This window comes from Thalia democratica, chromosome 4 (genome assembly GCF_965202585.1).
Source record: "Thalia democratica chromosome 4, ktThaDemo2.hap1.1, whole genome shotgun sequence".
In the NCBI taxonomy this organism is placed as follows: Eukaryota; Metazoa; Chordata; class Thaliacea; order Salpida; family Salpidae; genus Thalia; species Thalia democratica.
In genome coordinates, this window is record NC_139168.1 from 13,298,576 (window position 1) to 13,309,294 (window position 10,719).

The 10,719-nt window shown below is 24.1% G+C and overlaps 1 protein-coding gene across 1 annotated transcript; it reads right to left on the reverse strand.

Annotated features, from left to right (window-relative positions):
• Positions 1-646: 646 nt before the first annotated feature.
• On the reverse strand, positions 647-8,084 carry LOC145833036 (silk gland factor 3-like). The gene is made up of 6 exons (XM_082940238.1): positions 8,080-8,084; positions 7,499-7,794; positions 2,380-2,578; positions 1,774-1,847; positions 1,535-1,653; positions 647-997 (listed from the first exon to the last, which is right to left on the reverse strand). Exons 1-6 carry the CDS (start codon positions 8,082-8,084, stop codon positions 647-649), a joined length of 1,044 nt encoding a protein of 347 aa, XP_082796364.1.
• Positions 8,085-10,719: the final 2,635 nt, after the last annotated feature.

Below are 10,719 nucleotides of genomic sequence, written 5' to 3' on the forward strand. Positions count from 1 at the left end.
GACTAAAAAAAAACTTTTTACGTAGTAAAATGTATTTATTTTTTGATATTAAAAATGACTTTTAGTTTACGAAGATGACTGCTTTGAATAATTGAATTTGAATATTAGGTTAAAAACCAATTCAGTTACAAATCTATTGGGCAATATAACTTCTGACTTTTTTAAAAGCTATGTGGCTAACAAATGACATTTAACAAAAAGTAAAAAAACATTTTACAATGATTTTTTTATTTAATCTTTAAAAAATGTATTAAGCATAAGGCTTAATTTTTTATTACTAATTCATTTCTTGCTTGATTTATAATTTTAAAGCGATTACATCTTTAAAGTACTGTATTAAACGGTAAACATACTATGATTTTCACAAAATTCAAAAATAGTAAAGCACTACAAAAAATAATTGACTGAAAAGTTTATAAGAAAATTTATAATAAATATGATAGATAAAAACGCTTAATAAAACAATGAAGCAACAGAAAAGTTTTAAAAGTACAATTTACATAATAAATTTAAGCAAATGAAGTATTAAAATACTGTAATATAATAAAAACTCAAAAGTTTAGTGAAAAATGCTAAAATATTAAATCGTGTTTGTATAGATTAACTGTTAAGTTGTTAAAAGCTTATAAAAGAATTTAATTAAAATTTATTTTGCTAAAAGATATCCTAAATCAACAGTTTCAAAGTTGTGTAAATCGACTGAAAACTCACTATTTTTGCTTAAGTTTTCATTTAAACAATCAGATAGGGATGGCAATACATTGCCTATGTTTGAGTTCACAATTGTAACTTTTTCATCATTCTTCATAATCACTTGATCATTAATGCTCGGTTCTGGACTTTTTGATTCTTTGATACCAGACTGAATTTCTTCTTTAACTTCTGTCTTGATCTTGTTAGAAGATCTGTGGTTGTTGAACCAGTTTCTCACCGTGTCTTCCTTCAAATCACAAATTATCGCGATTTTTTTCACTTCGCTTTTACGAGGGTGGGGGTTCTGAAAAAAAAATAGTATTAATTTGTTAAAAACTATTTGTTTGAAGTATTTTGTGGACTAACAGTACTTTTGCACGCCGTAAAGTTTTTGGTTAAAAATCTTAATTAAGTTTAACAGTTGGCTTGCTTTATGAATTATAATTACAGCACCAATTAAATAATTAAACGAAACCGCGGAATTAAAACAAGCTTTAATTATTTTTGGATTTTGATTAATTATATTTCAAAATCAGTTGTAAAAGTTGAGATAATAAAATTTTAAACAATAAAACTACAATTTTAAAAAAAAATCACAATTATTTTAGCAATGTTTGCATAAAAAAGTTGCAGTATTTATTAAAAATTATTCTGATTGTTTTCGTAGTATTTGTTGTTTTTTAAGTCTTTTTTCAGTCAAAACCGTTAAAATATAATGATAAAACCTTCAAACTAATAAATAAACAAAAAAAAGTTTTAGCCGTATGCATTTGATTTTTTTTATGTAATTCCATTGGATTTATAAAGTAAATTATTTTGGATTCTTAATCAATTCACAAACCTTGTTGTAAAATCTTTCGAGATTTATTTTGTTTGTACCGCTTATAAAAGTTCTTTTACCACGAGGTTTTTTATGTGACAGATTTCTATTTAAATTTACAGGAGATACCTTGATTTTACCTTTAAATATATATTTTTGTTCTTATTGTACAAAAATTTTTATAAAAAGATTAAAACTAAACATAACAGTTACTTAATATTTTAAAACAAGCTTTTAAGCAGTCAGAACAAAATATTAACCTGAAGATTTACTTTTTTCTGCATGTTCAAGCCAGTCTTTAAAGTATGGTGCTAACTTCTTTGTATTGTTGTAACTGTTGATTGTAAAAAATTTACTTTTAATAACTTATTCTTTTAATATTTTAGTAGGTTTATAGATGTTGGAGTGATTTTTGTTTCTATTTTTATTAGGATACTTTAATTAAAAATTGTTTTCAAAAGTAATTGTCAAAAGATGTTTATTTTTAATAACTACGATTTACAATTACAAACAATTAATATTTGTTTATATATATAAACATTTTTGTTGGGTTACAATAAAATAAAAAATAAAATGCCTTTTTTACAAATGCTTTTTCTGTTTTAAAAAATTCTAAACTAAACTAATATTAGTATACGTTTATTTCTATAAAACTATTATTATTTTATTATCATAAAGAATAGTTTTACTTCAAATATATTCAAAAAAACTTTGCAACAAAAGCGTAACATAGTTTGTTTATCGTTTACAACAAAGCTAAACTCAATTTATTTCATATAAAGTTTGCTACTAAATATAAAACAAAAAATTATTTTAAACAATCAATCAAGTATTTATACAGATAATATATATATAAAATATTCTACCTGAGTTCAAGAGCTTCGAATCTGGAAACAGTCGTCTGACTCATTTCGTGATTGTAATAATCAGAACAGAAAATAGCCACATCTTTTTGAGTGAACTTCAGATCTATTCTTCGTTTCTTGAATTTATTTGCAAAATCTTCCATTTCCAACAGCTCCTCTATTTCTACTGTCTCGTAATTTTCCATTTTTATTTTACAATCTAAAAATAAATAAACTGTTGTAATATTTTTTTTATATTATACTTGAAGTTGCACAAAAAAAGAATAATGTATAACTACTTCTAAGCTTAAAAACTAACTTTTAAACAGAGAAAGGAAATACTTTTTAATCATGACCTACATAAAAAGTAACATGCATTTAACTCATTTCTCCTTAAAAAGTGAAATAAAGTTTAAATAAATTTATGCAAACAACAGCTTCTTATAAACAGTGTGAGCGAAAAACAAGAAAAAAGGAAAAAAGGAAGACAGCCGATAAAGGAAACCGCAACCGTAGAAGTATTACGTACAAATAGCTGAATATAAGCAAATTGTAAACAACAATGTTATTCGAATATAACTTTCTAGTTCACCTTTATTCAAAAAAAAAACTTATTATGACTATACTAATTTTTTGGATGAAAACTTTAAACAACAAATTAAAACTTTTTTTTTGTTTTGTTGGTATTAGCAATATTAAGATAATGGGTTACTTTTTTTCTTCATTGCTTTTTATTTTTTTGAAAGTACATATTTTACAGTGTTTTTTTTAATGTTTTTTTAGTTCCTTTTTCACACGATTAACTTTGATAAAAACCCTTAAAAAAATATTTCAATAAAAACTTCAAAGAAAGAGAATTAACAAAATATTTTTGTTAAGAGAGCGAAGTTATGAAATATCAGTTTAATGGATTTTAAATGTTCTAACTCAATTTAAATACTATTATTTCTCACAGGAACAGCTTATATAAACAAGTTGTTTAATGAAAATTACGACAAATAAATGTGTTTTTGAACTCTTTCAAAGAAAGTATGTTATTTATTTTAGCATATAGAAATGTTTTATAACTTAGTTTACAATTTGAGCAGTAGTTACTCATTACTATTAGCAGTTATTTAAGCAATAATTATAGAAAACATTTACTTAAACTTTTTAAAGCTTTAAAGGTCAACATATTGTTTAAAAAATATATATATAACTTTTTTCTAATTTTGGTTATTTAAAACCTTGGGAAAAAAATCGCAGGATAAAACTTTAAATGAAAAGTAGTTAAGGAAGTGTTTAAAGACATGCAGTAATTTATGCAAATTGCAACTGTATAAAATTGTTTTCACCCAAGCATATTACTTTTTTTCGGCTTGGATAATTCTTGTTAACACTTAAATACTTTTTTTTTTCAAACCGAAAAAAAATCAAATCCTGCTATTTTTAAATCCTTTTTCTTCAATTACATCCTGAATTCAGTTGTAAGAAATGGCTAATAAAAATTTTTTGTTTGAGATATTAAGTATTTTAAAAAGATTTCGTACTTGTAATAATTTTTATCTAAAATTTGTTGTAGATGAGTTCAGTTTTTTTAAGAAATTAAAGTGAATGCTTTTTTTTACCATAGCATACGTAAAAATTAATTAGTTCGTATGACAATTTTAAAAGTGTAAAATACTTAACTACTTGAAAGTTTATAAGAAAAAAAATTGTTTAACAGCATAAAATACTTTAATAACCAAATAGATTCAAACTTTAGCAAAAGTATGTAAAGTTTATGTTTAAACTGGAAAACAAAAATGTCAAAAAAAATAGTCTGTTAAAAACATGTTTGCTATTTTATTTAACTAATTTCATTAGCAAATGTATAATGTAAAAAACACTGTTTAAGTAATTTCAACTTTTATTATTAAAGTAAAATAGAATAAAAACAGTTTAAAATCAGTGCTTTACTTTTTTAGTTGTAAAAGTAACTTATAAGGTTTTTTTATTGTATTGGTTCGTTTAAATGCTTAAAACAATGATACGATATGTGATTAAATTAGTATAAAAAAGACACTTTTGTATTTAAAAGTATCGAACATTTATTAATTATTATTTTTCTAAGCAAAGTAAACTATACCGACTGTCTATAATCATCTATTCAAATCACAATTATTTGTGCTTATAATACTTTATTCATTAAAAAGATGTAGTTGATGTAACATAATTAAGTTTAACACTTTTCTGTGACAGCCCTTGTTCTAAAAGTTAAAGTTTTTTTTTTTTTTATCTTTTCGAAAACTATAGTTATAAAACATTTAAAAACTTATTAACTCTGGACTTAAATGTTTGTTACATTTATTAATTTGTACCTATGTCAAAAAGTAAAAAAAAAATATAAAATAATTTTTATATTCATTTAAAATGATTTATTTAAAATATACGCTTTTCAGTATTCATCTAAAATTAATTTTATGTATTTATAATTTTTGTTTACGATATACGGACTTTTTATTATTCTATCAAAGCTGTTTAGTAAAACTATGACACTAATCAAGAAATTATTTTAAAAATAAACTTAGTTAAACTCTTTAAAGCAGCAAACAAGTCTCTCAATTTTTGCTGCCTACACTATACTAAAAAACAGTTTCTCAACAAAAGTGACAATAACCAGCGATTCTAGTCAAGTTTTGATTTTTAAGTACTCTTGCTTTAATAAAAACGTTAAATATACGAACTAGTTTTGTAAATAAAGTGTCATTTGCTTAATTTCAGCTGTAGTTTTCTTGTAGCAGCTGCGAGGTAGTCTAAAATTGTTTCACTGCCCCAACTCAGTAAGGTTTCACTGTTATATAGAATAATAACGATTTATAAAGCTCCTTCTTTCTTTAGACTGATACATGTTTCTGTGTGTTAAACGAGTCAACACACTTCAACTGAGCTATGTAAAAGAAATAAATACTGTTCCTTATTATATGTTTCATTGATTGGTAACCGTATTTATTTTTTACCTAGCTCAGTTGAAGTTTGTTGACTCGATCAAATGATCAAATATTTTGAGCGTGCTATTTTGGCGTTCAAAAAACATTAATTTGCATCCGTAAAATTTAATGAACTCAAATTATGGCAACCCTGGTGCACAGTGTTAAAAACCCATTATATCAAAAGACGTTTTTGTTCTTAACCACTTTGTTAGGTTAAGTTTTGCTATTAGCTTCATTTAAGTTATAAAATACCAAATCTTTATTGAGGGCTGTGAACTTTTCTATTAAGTTTTTTAGTTATTTAAATTTTTTAAAAGTTGCAAAGTAGTTTTTGACACATTAAACTATTAAAAAAATATTAGAGTACATTTTATATTTGTTGTACTTACATTTGAAAAAAATATTAATTAGTAGGTAAGCTATGGTTATTATCTCCTAGAACTTTCTACGTAGTATAATAGCAAAACTAAATAACTCAATTTAAATATTCGAAATATAAATTTAAGCGTTTGCTAATAAAGATTCTAGCGGAACAAGTTCACTGGAATATTTAATAATTACAAGTTCAAACAGTACTCTTTCATTATTACTTTAACACATAAAAATAGTGTCTTAAAACACTAGTACAATAAGTAGTAAAATACAAGATTAGTTTAAACGATTCAAAGTATAGTTAATAGAATAACTGACAAAATTAATCAATTTAGTGAAAAACTAACTTTAACAAGTTACTTTATTTACGTAAATAAAGTTAAAAGTCAGCTATTTACTGAAAGCCATTTGAAAATATTTTTAAAGTTTGTATAATAAACTAAATAAGTTATGGTGTAATTTGGTTTTAAAAATTCTAGTAATAAAACTGTTTTGTAAATAAGATTTAGATTATTATGTTTTTTATGCTACATCAAAGTATAAAGTTTAGTTATCCTTTTTTTGTTGTTCACTGAAAACGATAAAACAAAAAACTATTTTGGCAAATGGATAAAATAGCATATTCCAAAAAGTATTGATAAATTTTGTAAAACGAGTAACAAGGAAAGTAAATCTATAAGAGTAGTAAATGTTTCAAAAAGATCTGCTATTGCAGAACACCTAGTTAATAATCTTGATTGTGCAAGTAATTATAACTTGAAAATATTTAAAATTACTAAAACTGTTTCATTATCTTGATTTAATCAAACTTGAGGCTGTATGTATTTTATTAAGAAAACCTGAATTGTGTTAACATAAAGACTTTGATTATACTGTTTCTAGTTATATAGTTACATAGATAGTTTTATAAGTTGTAACGTTTGTTTTATTCATTTTTAAATTGCATTGGAATTAGAAGTACTTATGTGTTGTTAATTACCATTTGCTCTTTTATTATTATTTTTACATTGATTACACTTGCACTTTATAAGCTAGATTTGAAACCTTATTATTATTACTTAGTAAACAACTGATGAATTAAGCATGATATATATACTGTAATGAAATTTGAGTCTTGTGTATTTTTTGAAATAAATTCATTAAGTGTCAAAGAAATGTCTAATATAAAACAAACAAAGAGATTAAAACTTTAAACAAGCCTACAAGGAAAAGAAAACTGTTGTTGATAAAAAATATATATTTTTAAACATTAACTATAATAGTTAATTGAGAATGAATTGTTTTTTTTAGAGAATATCACTTGAAAATAACAAAATACTTTAAATAATTTAAACTTAAATTCTTTTTTAACTAGCTGTAAAAAATTTACAAATAAGACAAAAGTAATACAGGGTAAAAGTTATCTGTATAATAAGTGATTTCGCATTTTTAACAATGAATAAAAGTTTTATGGTATATTTTAATGTTTGTTTTATTCTTGGTTAATGTTTACAACTTAAAAAACTTTTAAAAAACATAAGAGTGTTGCACTATTAGATTTAATAAAGTTTATTTACAGTTATGTACTTATTAAGCACATAATTATCAGTTAATTGTTTATAATATATATTTTTTAACATTAATAATTTTTTCTTATCAAGCAGCAAGTTTTAATGATGAATTTTTGAACACTTTTAACAAGTTCTGTACAAAAGTAGTTACTATAATATTTCCATCTAGATTTTTTGACGCAAGTTTGAAAAGTTTTATGTGTAAAAACGATTGTCAACAACTATACTAATTGAAGTAGAAAAAAAGTAAAACTAAAAGGTAAACACAAGTGTTCAAATACAAGTTCTGCGCTGAGCTATGTGTGATGCTCGGGATGTCGTTTGAGTAATTGCACAAATCTCCTGTACAGCAATGAGATATCACAGTAATGTTATCTGAAAGTTGTCGTTCGAATGTTCCAGGCCCATCACACAATCCTTTCTTCCTTGATCCACTAAGTTGACATGCTTTCTCTATGCAGTATTCTCCGTTCCCACAATCGTTTTTAGGGTTTTTAAAAAAACCTGTTTCACAGTATGTTTCCCAACTCCGACATTCGATAACAACTCGGTTGAGCTCACAGCTAGGTATTGAATTATACGTATCACTGCAAAAATAGCATTTCAAACCAGCAGATAAATAAATAAAGTTCAACAATAAGACTGATAACACCAAGGCTAGCTTCATTTCGATCGTTTGAAGTTTTTTAGCAACTGACTTGGCTTAAATCCTTTCACCTCTTTTATTGTTTCTACGATTTCCGGCTGTAGATTACTTAATAATGTTTTTTTTTCTAATTACTAGATTTTAAAACTTTTCAATTATTATTTCTTATTAGTTTTCTTGAATCTAAGTTACATATACTAACCTCATGTAAACTGTGAAGTGAAAGTTTGTTAGCTGTTTTAAACTTTGCTTCTAACCAAGTTATACAACTTTTACTAAAATGAAAGCTTTGCCAAGTTTATAAAATACTATTCTATGCTCTTAATTTTTTCTTGTTTTTTTGTTTGAAAATCAAGTACTTATTTGTATTTTGGCTTAACTGTTTTTGTTAAAAACAACAGATAACATAAAATCTTTTTGACATGAAATCTTTATTTACAGGTAGAATAGTATGTTTCTGGGCAACAATTATGAGTGACTATTTTTTAAATATCTTAACAAGAAGTAATTCTCGTTATAATAGATGTTGAAAAATGTTTTACTTCATTTACAATGGACTTTTTTTTTTGATACTACCTTTAGTTGACAATAATTAACCTACATATTTTAATACGTCCATAAGTTAAGAGTTCATAAAACAAAAAAATATAAATTAGAATAATACTGATTGTTGCGATCAATGTTGCTAATTTTCACTGTTTAAAAACAGATTTTTGTATTTGTTTCGTCATATAATAAATAAAAATAAATGTTCTAAAATTAATTTGATGTTATATTTCTTAATACAGATATGTTGCTTTTAGTAATTTTAAAGTTTTGACTTTTTTTCTAATTAAGCTTTCAAATAATTTTTTAATTAGTAAGTTTAAAAGTAACTCTTATGACAACTTATAAAAACTTTTTTTTTCTAGTTTTTTAAACAATAAAAGTTTCAGAACAAAAGTTTTAAACTAACAATGGTCAGTTGTAGTTTAAGCTTTATGTGTGATTCATATCGTTTATTAATTTTAATTTGTTTAGACGCTTTTTTATATAAAATTTTTAGTCATCAACAAAGTAACAGTTTTATAATATTTTTAGATTACTATGCTAAAGTTAATTTACAATCAATATGAAAGCTTATAATGAAAACTAATTAATTAAATAGTCATTAGTTTTAATTATTTAGATTATAAAATGTTTTCAGCCCTTTAGGTCAAAGTTGATAAACAATTATCTTGAAAACTAATAAATTAGGATGTAATTAAACTTTATTAGTCTGTTTTTATTTGAACTGTAAAAGTTTTTTGTATTCGTTTACACCAGATTCTCTAACTTTTTTTCATAGTTGCCCCCTTTTGAGAGAAATCAAAAATAAAATCACTCATTGGTTTAACTGATAGAAATTTTATAAAGTCATTAATCCTACTTGGATTTCACTAGTACTCGTTTTTTTTTTATTTTTAGAGTAGGTGTCAAAAATTCACGAAGGGTTATTTTTAAATGAAGGCACATTTGCACGAAAGGTCACTTTTACACGAAAACAGTTTTGCATGCGTTAAAACTTTCTTTTTTTTTTAATTATAAAATTGTTAAAAATCTCTGCTAACCCTAACCGTTACCGTTGGTCGGTAACTTTTCTTTCTTTTTACTATTACTTTTTATTTTATTTTTTCTTTTAAATTATACCTCTTAGCCCTAACCCTTACCCTTTGTCGGTAACTTTTTTCATTTTATTTTTATACTGTACTAATTATTTTTTAATTTTTATTATAATTTATTTTTTACTATGACTATTACCCCTAACCCTTACCCTTAACTGGGGGTTTTATTACTTATATATATATATTTATTTTCTTTTATTAGTTTTTTTTTTAACATTTTTTTTATGTCATGCAAAATTTTTACTCGTGTAAAATTGACCCTTTGTGCAAAATTGTCTTTGTGCATATTTGACCTATCTTTAGTTTTGGAACACCCTATTTTTACGATAACGATAAACAACTAAGTTTTCTTTGTTTTATAAAAATTTGTTAAACAATGTGAGATGCAAAAAAAATACATTTGCAAACCAGGGGCGTGTTTTGACTGGTTTCCTGTTTCCTGTGAACCCCATGAAAAAAAGAAAAGAAAAAAGAAAGAAAAAAAGTTTTTAGAATATCGTTGAAAACGTTGTTAATTGACTTTGTTTTGGTTATTTGATAAACTTTGAAAAATGAATGTTGAATTTATAACACTTGAAGATAAAAAAGTTTCCTTAACAAAAAATGCTCCTTTTTGCCAAGCTGAAATAAATTTTAAACAAAATTTCAATTATGACGTCATAATAGGTAAAAGTTTTAAAGTAGCATTTTCGTTCTAGGAAACTTTTTCTATGATGCTCTTAGTTCCTACTAAAAAATGTTAATTAGTGTAAATAACTTTTAATACAGTATTGTTTTTGAACTAGTAAGTACATTTTTACTTAAAAATGTCCAATATAATCACTAAAATTTTATTTTACTTATTTGGTTGTATATAATAATGTTGTGTGAAGCTTTTGTACTTTAAAATTTATATTTTTTGTTTATGTGTCAACCAACTGGGTTTAAACCTTGAAAAGTTCAAATTATAGCGTTTTCAAAATTATCTTTAGACCTGCCAATTTATTCTTTTATCATTTATTGCTATTTTAATATTTTTCATTTAAGTTGTTTTATTTTTGTATATGTGTTAGCCGCAAATTTTGTTCTTGATTTTTTTTTTAAATTTTAACTCAGAGAGATTTCAAAATCGTTATTAGAATTCCTGCACCATCAAGCAATCATTTAATTATAACTTAAAGGTTTTTTTATTTAGTTGTAAAAGTCTAAACATTTTTTTG

Excerpts from the sequence above, each read along its gene's own strand:
- LOC145833036 (XM_082940238.1), bottom strand. Across the intron at positions 2,579-7,498 it reads GAACTTGTATTTGAACACTT|ATTGTAAAATAAAAATGGAA; the intron begins GTGTTTACCTTT and ends ATTTATTTTTAG. Across the intron at positions 998-1,534 it reads TCGAAAGATTTTACAACAAG|AACCCCCACCCTCGTAAAAG; the intron begins GTTTGTGAATTG and ends TTTTTTTTTCAG.